Source organism: Elephas maximus, chromosome 16, assembly GCF_024166365.1.
Source record: "Elephas maximus indicus isolate mEleMax1 chromosome 16, mEleMax1 primary haplotype, whole genome shotgun sequence".
Lineage (NCBI taxonomy): Eukaryota > Metazoa > Chordata > Mammalia > Proboscidea > Elephantidae > Elephas > Elephas maximus.
The window spans coordinates 48,237,408-48,253,553 of NC_064834.1; the positions used below are offsets into that span (position 1 = coordinate 48,237,408).

The 16,146-nt window shown below is 41.1% G+C and overlaps 1 protein-coding gene across 1 annotated transcript in view; it reads right to left on the reverse strand.

Annotated features, from left to right (window-relative positions):
• The window catches only part of TLL2 (tolloid like 2), a 163,761-nt gene that overhangs the window by 72,922 nt on the left and 74,693 nt on the right, over positions 1-16,146 (reverse strand). The window contains exon 3 of the mRNA XM_049855846.1: positions 11,554-11,631. Coding sequence (XP_049711803.1) covers positions 11,554-11,631 — 78 coding nt within the window. The remainder of the gene's footprint in view (positions 1-11,553; positions 11,632-16,146) is intronic.

Consider the following 16,146-nt stretch of genomic DNA (forward strand, 5'->3'; position numbering starts at 1 on the left):
CCCCCAGGGAGGTCTGCCTTGTTGCTATCAGAGCCTGCCCTGTAGCATGCTGGCTTTGGGTTTAGCTTCTACTCAAGATGCCTGCTTCCAAGAACACAGCAGCCTTAGTCAGCAGTTCTCAGCACTGACTGTAAGGGGGAGTAGAAAGACCCAAAATGATCCCCAGGGAGGTCTGCTCTGTTGGTTTAAGAGGCCTGAGCTATGGGGTGCACGGGGAAGTAGGCAGAATACTGACTATGGGAGCAGAATTCACTGTGGGGGCCTTCTGTAGCAGTCTGCAACAGCCTGGCAACCAACAATTACCAGGTGGGGGAAGGGGTGTCACACTCTGGTCAGATCCTCATAGAGGTCTGCCTTGTTGCTGTCAGAGTGCCCCCAGTAGATTGTTGGCTGTGAGTGCAGCCTCCACTTAAGGATCCTGCTTCCTAACTCAGAGCAGCCTCAGTCAGCAAATCTCAGCACTGACTGAAAGGGAAAGCAGACAGACCAGAGCTGACTTCCCAGGATTTTTGGCCTGTTGGTTTCAGAGGCCTGAGTTACGGGATATGCAGGGAGGCAGGTAGAGTGTTGACTATGAGGGCAGATTCCACTGCACAGGCCTTGTGTAACAATTCACAGTAGGCTTGCAACCAGCAGTGTCTGGGTGGGGGAGGTGCTGGCACACTCCAAACGGACCCCTGAGGAGGTCTACCTTATTGATTTTAGGACAGAAGCTTGAGGTCCTGTCTCTTTGTACAGGCAGGGGCTGTGGTAAATAGGGAAACAATCTCTTTTTCTGGGGCCACTACCCCAGTTCACAGCAGCCTGCTGCCCACATGAATGGGCAAGGGGCAGGGATGGTGGGAGAAGCAATTTTCCTACCATATGTGACTCGTTGATTTGTTGATTCTTGCCTGTCTGCAGTTCACTGCTGCTTTCTTCTGTTCCCCAGTTCAGAGTCTCTCAAAGCTGAACACCATTTCCTTATCTTTCTTTTTGTATTTGTGGGGGAGGGTCAGAATGATGGTTTATTTACCCCATCATCTTCCCAGAATTCTTTAAATATCTTTATTAAAACAAAGCTTAGTGGGGAATATATAGAATTCTAAGTTGACAGGTATAGAGAATTTTGTTCCTTCAGCACTTCAAATATATTATTCTAATGTATTTTGGTCTGCATTGTTGCCACTGCAAGATGTTCTTTTAATTTAAAGGTCATTCCTTCACCCATAATCTGTCTTTTGTTCTGTTTTCTTTCTGTCATTGTCTTTGATAGTCCTCAGTTTCATTACGATTGTCTAAATGTCGATTTACCTATTTCTCTGCTTGAAACTCAGTGTGATTCTTTGAAAATTCACATCTTCCTTCAAATTTTGGAAAATTCTAATTTACTATTCCCTTAGTTATTGCCTCTTTACTAGGCTCTCTACGTGAGTTTTCTCACCAGCTGGAACTTGTACTAATTATACACTGAACATTCTTTTTATCCTCTGTGTCTCTTGACCTTTTCTATCTCTTTATCTATTAGTGCTGCAATTTGAGTGGTTTATTAGTATCTATTTTCTACTTCACTAATTTTCTCTTCAGTTGTGTTCAATATACTATTTATTCCATTTCAGTTCCAATGGGTATAGTTTTCATTTCTAGATTTATTTAGTGTTGGCTCTTTTTTTCACATTCTCCTGTTTTTCCCCACTATGGTTTCCATTAGGAGCCCTGGTGGTACATGGTTAAAGCATTCAGCTGCTAACCAAAAGTTCAGTGGTAAGAACCCACCAGCCACTCTGCCAGAGATAGATGCGGCAGTCTGCTTTCATAAAGATTTACAGCCTTGGAAGCCCTGCTGGAGAGTCCTACTCTGTCCCACAGCGTCACTATGAGTCGGAATCGACTCGACAGCAGTGGATGGGATGGTTTCAATTTCTTCTTTTGGCTCTTTAGTCATTTCAGGCATACTTATTACAGTCTCTTTCATATTGTTCTATTGTTTTTACAACTTAAGGTACCAATTCTTCAATTTATTGTGTCTGTTGGTTCTCCTTCATGGATTAACTTTTTGTGTTTCCAGTGTTTTTAAGTTCATTTCAAGGGGAGGTTATTCTTTTCTGAAGTATTCTCAAATGCCTTGGATCCTGGATGTGACCCTGTTTTGCAAGTTTTTTTCTGTCAGGACTCTTGAGATTTTATGGGCCCTTGATCATTTTCTATTTTAATGTCTCAGTTTAGGGTTTCCATATAAACAAGTGTAAATTGAGAATTCATACCTGCATGAGGGAGAGGCTTTGGGATCCAGTTCCTCATTGGAGGCCTCATTCAGAGCCCAGGAAACGTAGAAAGATTTCTCACCACTCCTCTGAACCATTGGGCAGTTTTTCTAGATACACGAGATCTCTGTTCCCTTGTCCTGCCTGACATGGGATAAACACTTCACTTCCTGTACCCATACAGGCATTACATGGGTATTAAAACACCAGCCCCCCAGTCCTCAAGTTCCAGTCCAGGTCCAATGCCCTCTGCATGACTGTGGCACCACCTGAAGCTTAGTTCTCTGGGTTTCTGTTCCCTGTTCTCTATTATTGTGGTGATTTACCTTTCTTTCCTTTGAGCTTGACTCCGTATTTTTAATTGGTGGTTGGGGTGCGCAGAGCTCCCCTCCAGCATTTTTATGATTTTATAAGGGGTCCCTAATAGTTCAGTTGGTCATATTGCCAAAAACAGAATGTTGGTGTGTAGTACATTTTTAAACCTGAAAATAATTGTTTTACTACTAAAATCTCTAGAACAGAAGTCATACACTTGTAGCCCTCAGGATAAATCCAGCCCACAGATGTGTTTTGTTTGGCCAGGACACTTTTGGCCCACACTGTTTTTTTTTTTTTTTTTTTAATCACTCTTTAGAAGCCAATTTTTTAAAAAATCAAGGGATTTTACACAAGAATCCAGATTTTCAAATTTCTCTTTAAAAACAGAAAAATCTGGCAATAGTGGGCCCATCATCTCCCATGGTACAACTCAGCGGAATTAAAAAGCACCTGCTCCCCACAGTCAGGGCATGTGTTCTGTTTGCTGTAATCTCTTTCCCATTTAACAATGTTCCATCCAGCCCACTTCACCAATTTACATTACCTGCCTGGCCTCTACAGATATTCTAATTTGCTATCCCAGCCGTAGACAAAAAAAGTGCTTCCAGATTTCAAGTGTGAATTGCCCCAATAGACTAGAAGTTCCATGGGGGCAGGAACTATGACTGGCTTGTTCACCACTCAACTCTCTACCCCCAACACAGTACTTGGTTGGGGGTAAGCATTCAGTATTTTGAATGAATGAATTAAGGAAGGGATATGTTACTCTAAAAATAAACAGCCCAACAGCCCAAAAAATTCTTTGCAGAAACCTCTCCAAAATGTTGGCAATGCTGAAGCCCTTAATGTTTACATCCCGAAAGTCATCATGTCTTAAGTAACCACAAGCAGTGATGTAGAAAGTGGAAGTTTGTTATTCATTTTCCATATGGTTTTCAACAAGTCTCTTAATTCTCCTCTGCTGCCAACTCTCCTTTGGAGAATGGTTAAAAATACTTCTCTATTCTCTTTGGAGAATGGGAAAAATACTTTCATGAAAAAAGCAAAAGCTCCTTAAAAAGACAGAAAAAAAAAGACCAAAATGGATATCAGAAGAGACTCTGAAACTTGCTCTTGAATGTAGAGTAGCTAAAACAAATGGAAGAAATGATGACATAAAAGAGCTGAACAGATTTCAAAGGGCAGCTCGAGAAGACAAAGTAAAGCATTATAATGAAACATACAAAGACCAGGAGTTAGAAACCAAAAGGGAAGAACGTGCTTGGCATTTCTCGAACTGAAAGAACTGAAGAAAAAATTCAAGCCTCTATTTACAATACTGAACGATTTTACAGGAAAAATATTGAACAATGCAGGAAGCATCAAAGGAAGACGGAAGGAATACACGGGGTCCCCGTACCAAAAAGAATTGGTCAATATTCCACCGTTTCAGAAGGTAGTATATGATCAAGAAACAGTAGTATTGAAGGAAGAAGTCCAAGCTGCACTGAAGTCATTGGCAAAAAACAAGGCTCCAGGAATTGATGGGATAATTGAGATGTTTCAACAACCGGATGCAACATTGGAAGCACTCACTTGTCCATGTCAAGAAATTTGGAAGACAGCTGACTGGAAGAGATCCATAGAAAGGTGATCCAACCAAATGCAGAAACTGTTGAACAATATAGTTCATATCACGTGCAAGTAAAATTTTGCTGAAGATAATTCAAAAACAGTTACAGCAGTACATCAACAGGGAACTGCCAGGAATTGAAGCTGTATTCAGAAGAGGATATGGAACGAGCGATATCATTGCTGATGTCAGATGGATCTTGGCTGAAAGCAAAGAATACCAGAAAGATATTTACCTGTGTTTTATTGACTTTGCAAAGGCATTCGACTGTGTGAATCATAACAAATTATGGATAACATTGTGAAGCATGGAAATTCCAGAACACTTAATTGTGCTCATGCAGAAACTGTACATAGATCAAGAGGCAGTTGTTCGAACAGAAAAAGGGGATATTGCATGGTTTAAAATCAGGAAAGGTATGCGTCAGAGTTGTATCCTTTCACCATACTTATTCAATCTATATGCTGAGAAAATAATTCAAGAAGCTGGACTATACGAAGATGAATGTAGCATCAGGACTGGAGTAAGAAGACTCATTAACAACCCGCCATATGCAGATGACACAACCGTGCTTGCTGAAAGTGAAGAGGACTTGAAGCACTTACTGATGAAGATCAGAGACGACAGCCTTCAGTGTGGAATACACCTCAACCTAAAGAAAACAAAAATCCTCACAGCTGGACCAATAAGCAAAAAATAAATAAATAAACAGAGAAAAGACTGTCAAGGATTTCATTTTGCTTGGATCAACAATCAACATCCATGGAAGCAGCAGTCAAGAAATCAAATGACATATTGCATTGGGTAAATCTGCTGCAAAAGACCTTTAAAGTGTTAAAAAGCAAGGATGTCAGTTTGAGGACTAAGGTGCACCTGACCCAAGCCATGGTATTTTCAATCACCTCATATGCATGTGAAAGCTGGACAATGAGTAAGGAAGACTAAAGAAGAATTGATGTCTTTGAATTATGGTGTCGGTGAAGAATATTGAATATACCATGGACTGCCAGAAGAACAAACAAATCTGTCTTGGAAGAAGTACAGCCAGAATGCTCTTTAGAAGCAAGGATGGTAAGACTACGTGTCTCACATACTTTGGACATGTTATCAGGAGGGGCTAGTTCTGGAGAAGGACATTATCCTTGGTAAAGCAGAGGGTCAGAAAAAAAGAAGACTGGACTGACACAGTGGCTACAACAATGGGCTCAAATATAGCAATGATTGTGAGGATGGCACAGGACCAGGCAGTGTTTCAGTCACTGTGTACAGATTCACTATGAATCGGAACCAACTCAATGGCACCTAACAACAACAAAAACATTCCAGGGAATAACACTAAGACATCCCATGTTTCTCAGACAAGCTGTGCTATACATACATGTGACCCAGTATTGTAAGGGCTGGTTTTACACAGCTGAGTCAACATGGGAAAATCTTAAGTGCACCTGGAAAGTGACTGGGGTGTAATTTCCAGAGATGGGTTATTGAATGACAGCTTCCCCCTCGGTCCAGTGAGAAATTTAATTTGCTGAGGACTCAACACAGGAAGCATTTGCCGATTAAAAATATGTCGAAACAGATGTTCTGCTTAGCCTGGAAGAAGGGTCCTAATGCAACTGTCATTATTGGATTTTCTTGGATTACTACTATCTGGAATCAGAGTCCAAATAGAAGGATGTAATTATTTATTATGGCCAAGGGTCCTGCATTTGAAGAGGAGCTCAGGGGCGGCCGAGAGGATTTAACACACTGGGGGTGGGATAGGGTGGAGGATAAGAAAAAAAAAGCCCATTTAAATTCTCTGGCTCTGGAAACGGACCCGGGACTCTCTGTAAGAGCACAGCGGTCGTTGCTATTCAACGCTCCATTTCCAGCCGAAGGCACAGCCGTGTCATAAAGAGAACCAGGCCTGACGCAGCCTTCTCAAGCGAGGAACTACGATTTTTAGTTGAGGAACTAAGATCTTTAGATGAGGTAACAGTTCATGCCCACCCTGGAAGAAAACACCCTGGCAGTCCCGCCATTTACATAACCCTCACACCCAAGCCAGTAGGCAAACTCCCACCTTGCCTGCAGCAATTCTGACAGACAGTCAAAGGGGAAGACTGTCTATTACTCTGCATATTAGAATCAACTGGGGAGCTTTGGTGAAAAAATCCTGCCCTGATTGTTGGCAAGGATGTGGAGAAATCGGAACCCTTATCCATTACTGGTATAAAATGGTACAGTCACTGTGGAAAACCGTTTGGAGGTTCCTCATAAAGTTAAACATAGAATTATCATATGACCCAGTAATTCCTCTCTGGAATTGCATAGGCCCAAAAAAATTAAAAGCAGGAACACAGATATTGGTACACCAATGCTCCAAAACCAAAAAAACCAAACCAATTACCATCAAGTTGATTCCAACTCGTAGGAACCCTACAGGACATAGTAGAACTGCTCCTAGAGTTTCCAAAACTGTAATCTTTAAGGAAGCAGACTACCATATCTTTTTCCCAAGGAGAGGCTTGTGGATTTAAACCGCTGACCTTTTGGTTAGTAGCCGAGCGCTTCACCACTGCGTTATTCACAAGAGCCAAAACATGGAAACAACCTAAATTTCCATCAACAGATGAATGGATGAACAAAATGCAGTATATACACACAACGGAATATTATGCTACCATAAAGAGAAATGAAGTCCTGATATGTGCTACAACATGGATGAATCCTGAAAACATGCTGAGTGAAACGAGTCACCCACAAAAAGACAAATATTATAGATTCCCACTTACAAGCAATATCTAGAATAGGAAAATGTATAGAGGTCAAAGTCTATTAGTGGTTACCAGGGGTGGGAGGCAGAGGGAAAGGAGTCATTGTCCAGGGGGCACTGAGCTTCTGTTAAAGCAAATGGAAAAATTTGGAACCTATGGGATAGCAGTGATGGTTACACAATATTATTATGAATGTAATCATTGTCGCTGAATTTTATATGTGAAAATATTGAAATGGCAAATTTTTTGTTTTACATATGTGTGCGTGGATTTATAATTAAAAAAAAAAAAAAAAAAATCCTGCCCTGAGATCCAATTCAATTGCCCTAGAGCAGAGTCAAGGTACTGTAGTTCTTAAAGTTGCCAGGTGATTAGAAAGCTCAGGGAAATCTGAGAACCACTGATATAGCCCAAAGATGAAGAGCAAGCAGCTTGGCGTCAGGGGAGCTTGGCTCAAAACAAACAGCGCCATACGCTGTGTGGCCTTGGACAAGCCATTTGTCCCTTGAGCCTTACTTCCAGCTGCAGGGATGAATGTCAAGGTAATGAATGTCAAGCACCTGCCATGGGCAAGGGCTCCATAAGTGTGGACTGCAGAAATCACCAGGAATTTGGATACTGGCTAGAAGGAGGACCTAGAGTCAGCCAGGCTCAGCAGTTACCCCCAGACACACTGAGGTAAGTGACATTCAAGGATTCGAGGTCTGAGCAATGTTTTGTGCCCACGTTTGAGGGATCCCTGTTCTCTGGTGCAACCAGATTCCATTATTATTTGCTCCAGCACAAAGCTCTCAGGGATCGTTACTAAAAGTGGAAGGCCCGTTCTTTTTTATGAACATGGTTCTGAAAATCAGGCCTCATCAAAACAGTCGCAGCTTCATTCCTGTAGCAGTGACACTCTCCAGTTCATTAATCCCATTAGCAGCCTTGAAATGCATGCTGAGCGCTCATCTCCAGGGGAAGGCGGCTCTGTGGACCAAACAGTTGGCTGGGGGCTGCTGAGTGAGCGATTCTCAGAGACCCCCCACAACCCCCTTCTCCAAAGCAGAAGCACAAATCCCCACCGTCAGGGCTGACGGGAACCACACAATGCCAGGAAATAAACCTGCTGCTGAAGCCAGGGGGCCGGGGCCTTCTCTCAGATCCTTTCTCCTGCTTGGGCGGTCTCTTTTCTGGGGATGGTAGAAGAAGGGGGTTGTGATTAAAGGGGAGTCTGAGACTGAGATAACTTGTCTTATCTTTCTTTAATTCAAACAAAAACGGGAGGCATCCCTGGCTGCCCCTGACGGGGTCCTGGAGGGGCAGGATGCGGAGCATGGAGGGACAGACTAGAACGGCCTGCCCTTCCTTGCCTCACCTTTGAGGTCTCCTTCCTCCTCAGCATTGCTCTGGATGCTTAAAGACCCACTTGCCTGCTGCTGCAACGTACGGTGGAGGGCTTGGCCTAGCTTTGACACTGACATCATCCTCTTCAAGCAAAGCAGGGTCATTTGAGGAGATTTAGGCAGCTTCAGGGGTGCTTGTGGTGGCAGGGGTGCTATCATTCTCCTCCTTAAAAAGTCTGAGAGCTCCTGGTGCAGTGTGGGTACTGTGCCCAACAAAACTGGAGGCAGAGTTTTCATGGCAGCAGCAGCCTTATTCCTTCCTACCGTCTTCAATGTGTTTCTGTGCAGCTGTTGAACAGCTGTGGAATCCCAGCCCCAAGCTGGATGATACACTTTTGATGCTGGTTAATGTCATTCTTGGATGTGGAGGTGGGAGGAAGAAGAAATGGAGGAGCTACATTCCTTGGGTACCTATTAAGTTCCAGACACCTGGCTATGTGCTTTACATAAATATTATTTCTAATTCTTACCAAATCTCACATGAAGTTGAATAAATATCCAGGGTCATAGCTATTAAGTGGCTGAGCTGAGACTGAAACTCAAACCCAACTGTGCCTGATTGGTGGAGTCATTTTATACCCATTAAACTGGTAAATATTAAGAACTCTGACAATGTCTATTGCTGCTGAGCAGGTAAGAGGCCATGGGGAAGGTGGTAGATAGTCTCTAAATAAGGCCATCAACAAGTCCTCTCATCCCTGTAAGCTCAGGCACTTCTCACACTAAGGAGTGGTATCTATTTCCCTCTCCTTGAAACTGGGCTGGCCGGATGGTTTTGACCAATACAATGTGGCAGAAGTGCTATTCTAGGAGTTCTGAACCCAGGGCTTCAGTGGACTGGCAGGTTCTGCTTCCTCCCTCTGGGAAGCCAGCTGCCATTCTGTAAGAATCTCAGGTTACACCACTAAACATGGGAAGTCCTTGTGGAGTGAGAGGGGCCACGTGGAAATGCATTGAGGCAAGGACTGTGACTAAATCTCTTTTTGGACCTCCCAGCCCATCCCAGCTGCCAGATAAATGCAGTTGAATGACATGAGCCAACATCAGCCAAGTCCCCATTGAACCAGTCAAACCATAGAATCATGAAAGATAACAAATCATTGTTTGAAATCACAAAGTTTTGGGGTGGCTTTTATGCAACTGTAGCTCACTGAAATAAAAAAAAAAAAACCTCATTGAAATAGGGAGGAAAAAATTAGATGTGCCATCTACATCACTGGCCTTCATCCTATACCTTGTACCCTACCACAAAAATACTGCCAGCAACTACCTATTTTATCACTAAGTGGGAGGGATCTGTGGTTAAAATGAAGTGCCACTCCTTCTACCACATGTCTGGGAGCCCAAGGACTCCTAAGTCAAGATATCCAAAAGTTAGATTAAGCAAAGCAAAAAAATACATGTTTTAAAGAGAGGCCGGTACATTCTCCCAGCAGCAAGCTGTGTAGCTGAAAAACAAATGCAGGTGTGTCAAATATGGGGGGTGGGGCTAAAAAATCTACCTCTCTCCAAAAGAAGTCAAATTGACTGAGAGAAGGACCTACAACTCCAATCGAAAAATGAGCGAAGGTCACAAAGAGGTGAGTCACAGAAGGGCACATCCAAAACACTGACAAAGGTAAAAAAAAGATGCTCAAAGTCACCAGCACACAGAAATTCGAATTAAAGTAATAACAAAATATCATTTATGCCCATCATACTGGCTAAAAATGCTGATAATACCTAGTGCTAGTGAGGATATGGGGAAAGGGGCACGGTTATAAGTTGCTACAGAAGTGTGAATTGTTACATCTTTTTAAATGTCATCTAGAAACATCTATTACAAACATACTAAGTGTGTAAGGATATAGGTTCTAGAATGTTCACTGCAACTCTGTTCATGATAGGAAAACTGGAACTGAAATGAGTGGTAATCAGTAAGGGGACAATTGAACAAATTGTGGTACGTCCTCACCAGGCATATTTTGCAACTATTGAAAAAATAAATGTAAGCTATGCCAAGTGCCTTGGAGGGTTTTCCCATGAGGTACTGATGAGTGAGAAAATTAAGTTGCATTTTAAAATGTGTATTAAACACGATCCTATTTTAGCAGGTTTTGCTATATATATTTTCACCAAAAAGAAAATATTAATTAAAAAATACTATCCCCTTTAAAAAAAAAAGACACTAGTCTATATATGTATGTGTGTTTATACATATGCTTATATAAGTATCTCTATATATGTATATTCATATATGTAAGTGTGAATATAAGAACATAGAGAAAAATATGGAAGCACACATACAAAGTCGTTAATATGAGTTACCTGGGAAAGGGGCGATACATGGAAAAAAGAAGTGAAAGGGTAGCCAAGTTCAAAGGAAAAATAAAAAGGAAAACACAACACTAAAAAAATTATAGCATGATAAAACCCCATCTATGGATTCTTTTGATACATGTGTACGTGTAGAAAACGTAAAACAACATTAAAGCAGAAGCATAAAATAAGGCAAATAATGACTTCAATTTCATCCCCACATAGGCATCCCTGAAACATAAACGCCTGGCATTTAAGAATCATTCCTTTTGCTCTGTAGTTATTTTTATGAAGAAGAAATGCTACTGTGGCCAGGAGCCCTGATTTCCGCAGGGAGCAGGCCAGACTGAAGCCCAGCGGCCTCTCTCCTCCAGCACAGCTCCTGAATGGGAAAAGCTTCTCCATAAGGGAGATGCTTTGAGTGAGATGCCTCACTGTAATCCTGAGGCTAGAAACTGGTAGACCACACTAGTATCTGCTTGTGCACCTGCAGGCCCCCTGGAGCACTTGCTGTGCTAAGAGGTGACACCTGTCCACCAACAACCAGAAATCATACCAGTTCCCCCTTAGCACTCACAGGGTCCTAGCCTCCCCTCACAGCTGCCAGCCCAGATTTACTTCCTTCCCTTGCACCCCTTGTCCACTCATTCTCTCATGTACTCCCAGTGCTTCATCATCCCTCCTCTCATTGGCTTTGATTTACAAGCCAAGCTCAAAAAGTCAAGCCAAGAGAGCAGAGTTTACTACAGGCCTTACAGTCCCTGAGCTACCAACAACCTTCCATCCCTCTGTCTGGCAGACAGCCAGCCCCACTCAACAAAAGGCAACACTCCCTCGTGCTCACAGGCTTTGTTGCTTCTAGTCCATTCCAGCTGCTAAGATAGTAGGTAAAAGGTACAATAAAATGTACCCGAAGGTCTGGACGGGTCTCACATTACCCTTTTTAGCTTCCTCACTGCTGGTATTCATGGCTGTAGTGTTCGGCCAGCTCTCAGATGGCTGTTCTTCAAGCCCACCTAGAGGAATGGAATAGAAAAGAACATGAGGGCCCATCAGCCTTCTTTGTACCATGACCAAGAGATGAGGGAGCATCTCCAAACTAAGGCTCTAGGGATGAGCAGTGCCACCAGTGGGTGGGTAAAGATTTGTTCAGCAAAGGTTTATTGAGCTCCTACCACATGCTGGATGGACCCTGTTCCAGACACTCAGGCAAAAAGAACCCGCTTCCTTACAACCACACACATAATTAACAAATTAATAGAAGTATTCCTTTCCTTGATCAGTACAAGGTCACGCAGAATCAAACTTAACACCTCCACCTCCATAAGAAAGACTGAATGCTAATAGGATACTCTCTGGTCTGGAGTCTGCTCAGTGCTGGATGCCTGGGTATGTTGGGATTGTTCGCTGACAGCTGCTGTGGCTTAATTAGGCATTCTGGTTTCCTTTTTGATGAGAGACTCCTTTTAGAAATTACTGTTTACTTTATAAATTGTTGTTGCCAGTTGCCATCAAGTTGACCCTGACACATTGTGACTCCATGCACAATGGAATGAAATGCTGACCAATCCTGCACCATCCCCATGATCAGTTATGACCCATAGGATTTTCCTTGGCTAATTTTCAAAACTAGATTGCAATCCTTTCTTCCTAGTCCATCTTAGTCTGGACATTCTGCTGAAACCTGTTCAGCATCATAGCAACAGGCAAACCACTGAAAGCACAGGTAGTGAGTGGCTGCACATGAGGGCATTGTCTGGGAATCAAACCTGAGTCTAAGAGGAGGCGGGGCCAAGATGGCGGACTAGGTGGACGCTACCGCGGATCCCTCTTGCAACAAAGACTAGGAAAAACAAGTGAATCGATCACATACATAACAATCTACGAACTCTGAACAACAAGCACAGACTTAGAGACGGAAAACGAACAAACACGGGCAGACAGCGACCGTTTTCAGAACTAGGAGCCAGTGTACCAGGCGGCTCCATTAACATCCGAATACCCGGAGCCAGAGGGAGAATTCAGATAAGGAGCTGACTGCATTTTTTTTAGCTGATTACCTGGAAAATCTAGTTTCCCAGTGATGGCTCGGAGACAGCAGTCCATATCAAACCACATAAAGAAACAGACCATGACAGCTTCTCCAACCCCCCAAACAAAAGAATCAAAATCTTTCCCAAATGAAGATACAATCCTGGAATTATCAGATACAGAATATAAAAAACTAATTTACAGAATGCTTAAAGATATCACAAATGAAATTAGGATAAATGCAGAAAAAGCCAAGGAACACACTGATAAAACTGTTGAAGAACTCAAAAAGATTATTCAAGAACATAGTGGAAAAATTAATAAGTTGCAAGAATCCATAGAGAGACAGCATGTAGAAATCCAAAAGATTAACAATAAAATTACAGAATTTGACAATGCAATAGAAAGTCAGAGGAGCAGACTCGAGCAATTAGAATGTAGACTGGGACTTCTGGAGGACCAGGGAATCAACACCAACATAGCTGAAAAAAAATCAGATAAAAGAATTTAAAGAAACGAAGAAACCCTAAGAATCATGTGGGACTCTATCAAGAAGGATAACTTGCAAGTGATTGGAGTCCCAGAACAGGGAGGGGGGACAGAAAACACAGAGAAAATAGTTGAAGAACTCCTGACACAAAACTTCCCTGACATCATGAAAGATGAAAGGATATCTATCCAAGATGCTCATCAAACCCCATTTAAGATTGATCCAAAAAGAAAAACACCAAGACATATTATCATCAAACTTGCCAAAACCAAAGACAAACAGAAAATTTTAAAAGCAGCCAGGGAGAAAAGAAAGGCTTCCTTCAAGGGAGAATCAATAAGAATAAGTTCAGACTACTCAGCAGAAACCATGCAGGCAAGAAGGGAATGGGACTATGTATACAGAACACTGAAGGAGAAAAACTGCCAACCAAGGATCATATATCCAGCAAAACTCTCTCTGAAATATGAAGGAGAAATTAAGATATTTACAGATAAACACAAGTTTAGAGAATTTGCAAAAACTAAACCAAGACTGCAAGAAGTGCTAAAGGAGATTGTTTGGCCTGATGACCAATAATATCAGGTACCAGCACAATACAAGGTCACAAAACAGAACGTCCTGATATCAACGCAACTCAAATAGGGAAAGCACAAAAACAAACAAATTAAGATTAATTCTAAAAAATAAATAAATAAACAAAATAATACACATAACAGGAAATCATGGAAATCAATAGATAAACGATCACAATAATCAAAAAGAGGGACTAAATATAGGAGGCATTGAACTGCCAGATGGAGAGTGATACAAGGCGATATAGAAGAATACAAATTAGGTTTTTACTTAGAAAAATAGGGGTAAATAATAAGGTAACCACAAAAAGGAATATCAATTCCATAACTCAAGAAAAAAGCCAAGAAAAACGTAACGACTCAACAAACACAAAGTTAAACATTATGAAAATGAGGATCTCACAAGCTACTAAGAAAAACGTCTCAGCACAAAAAAGCATGTGGAAAAATGAAATGGCCAACAACACACATGAAAAGGCATCAAAATGACAGCACTAAAAACTTATTTATCTATAATTACGCTGAATGTAAATGGACTAAATGCACCAATAAAGAGACAGAGAGTCACAGACTGGATAAAGAAACACGATCCATCTATATGCTGCCTACAAGAGACACACCTTAGACTTAGAGACACAAACAAACTAAAACTCAAAGAATGGAAAAAAATATATCAAGCAAACAATAAGCAAAAAAGAAGAGGAGTGGCAATATTAATTTCTGACAAAATAGACTTTAGACTTAAATCCGCCACAAAGGATAAAGGAGGACACTATATAATGATAAAAGGGACAATTGATCAGGAAGACATAACCATATTAAATATTTACACACCCAGTGACAGGGCTGCAAGATACATAAATCAAATTACAACAGAATTGAAAAGTGAGATAGACACCTCCACATTTATAGTAGGAGACTTCAACACACCACTTTCGGAGAAGGACAGGACATCCAGTAAGAAGCTCAATAGAGACACGGAAGACCTACTTACAACAATCAACCAACTTGACCTCATTGACTTATACAGAACTCTCCACCCAACTGCTATAAAATGTACTTTTTTTTCTAGTGCACATGGGACATTCTCTAGAATAGACCCCATATTAGGTCATAAAACAAATCTTTGCAGAATCCAAAACATCGAAATATTACAAAGCATCTTCTCAGACCACAAGGCAATGAAGCTAGAAATCAATAACAGAAAAACTAGGGAAAAGAAATCAAATACTTGGAAAATGAACAATACCCTCCTGAAAAAAGACTGGGTTATAGAAGACATCAAGGAGGGAATAAGGAAATTCTTAGAAAGCAACGAGAATGAAAATACTTCCTATCAAAACCTCTGGGACACAGCAAAAGCAGTGCTCAGAGGCCAATTTATATCAATAAATGCACACATACAAAAAGAAGAAAGAGCCAAAATCAGAGAACTGTCCCGACAACTTGAACAAATAGAAACTGAGCAACAAAAGAATCCATCAGGCACCAGAAGAAAACAAATAATAAAAATTAGAGCTGAACTAAATGAATTATTTAGAGAACAGAAAAACAACTGAAAGAATTAACAAAGCCAAAAGCTGGTTCTTTGAAAAAATTAACAAAATTGATAAACCATTGGCTAGACTGACTAAAGAAAAACAGGAAAGGAAACAAATAACCCGAATAAGAAACGAGAAGGACCACATCACAACAGAGCCAAATGAAATTAAAAGAATCATTTCAGATTACTACGTAAAATTGTACTCTAACAAATTTGAAAACCTAGAAGAAATGGATAAATTCTTGGAACAATACTACCTACCTAAACTAACACATTCAGAAGTAGAACAACTAAATAGACCCATAACAAAAAAAGAGATTGAAACGGTAATCAAAAAACTTCCAACAAAAAAAAGTCCTAGCCCAGACGGCTTCACTGCAGAGTTCTACCAAACCGTCAGAGAAGACTTAACACCATTACTATTGAAGGTATTTCAAAGCATAGAAAAAGACGGAATACTACCCAACTCATTCTATGAAGCTACCATCTCCCTGATACCAAAACCAGGTAAAGACATTACAAAAAAAGAAAATTTTAGATCTATATCCCTCATGAACATAGATGCAAAAATCCTCAACAAAATTCTAGCCAATAGACTCCAACAACACATCAAAAAATAATTCACCCTGATCAAGTGGGATTTATACCAGGTATGCAAGGCTGGTTTAATATCAGAAAAACCATTAATGTAATCCATCACATAAATAAAACAAAAGATAAAAACCACATGATCTTATCAATAGATGCAGAAAAGGCATTTGACAAAGTTCAACACCCATTTATGATAAAAACTCTTACCAAAATAGGAATTGAAGGAAAATTCCTCAACATAATAAAGGGCATCTATGCAAAGCCAACAGCCAATATCACTCTAAATGGAGAGAACCTGAAA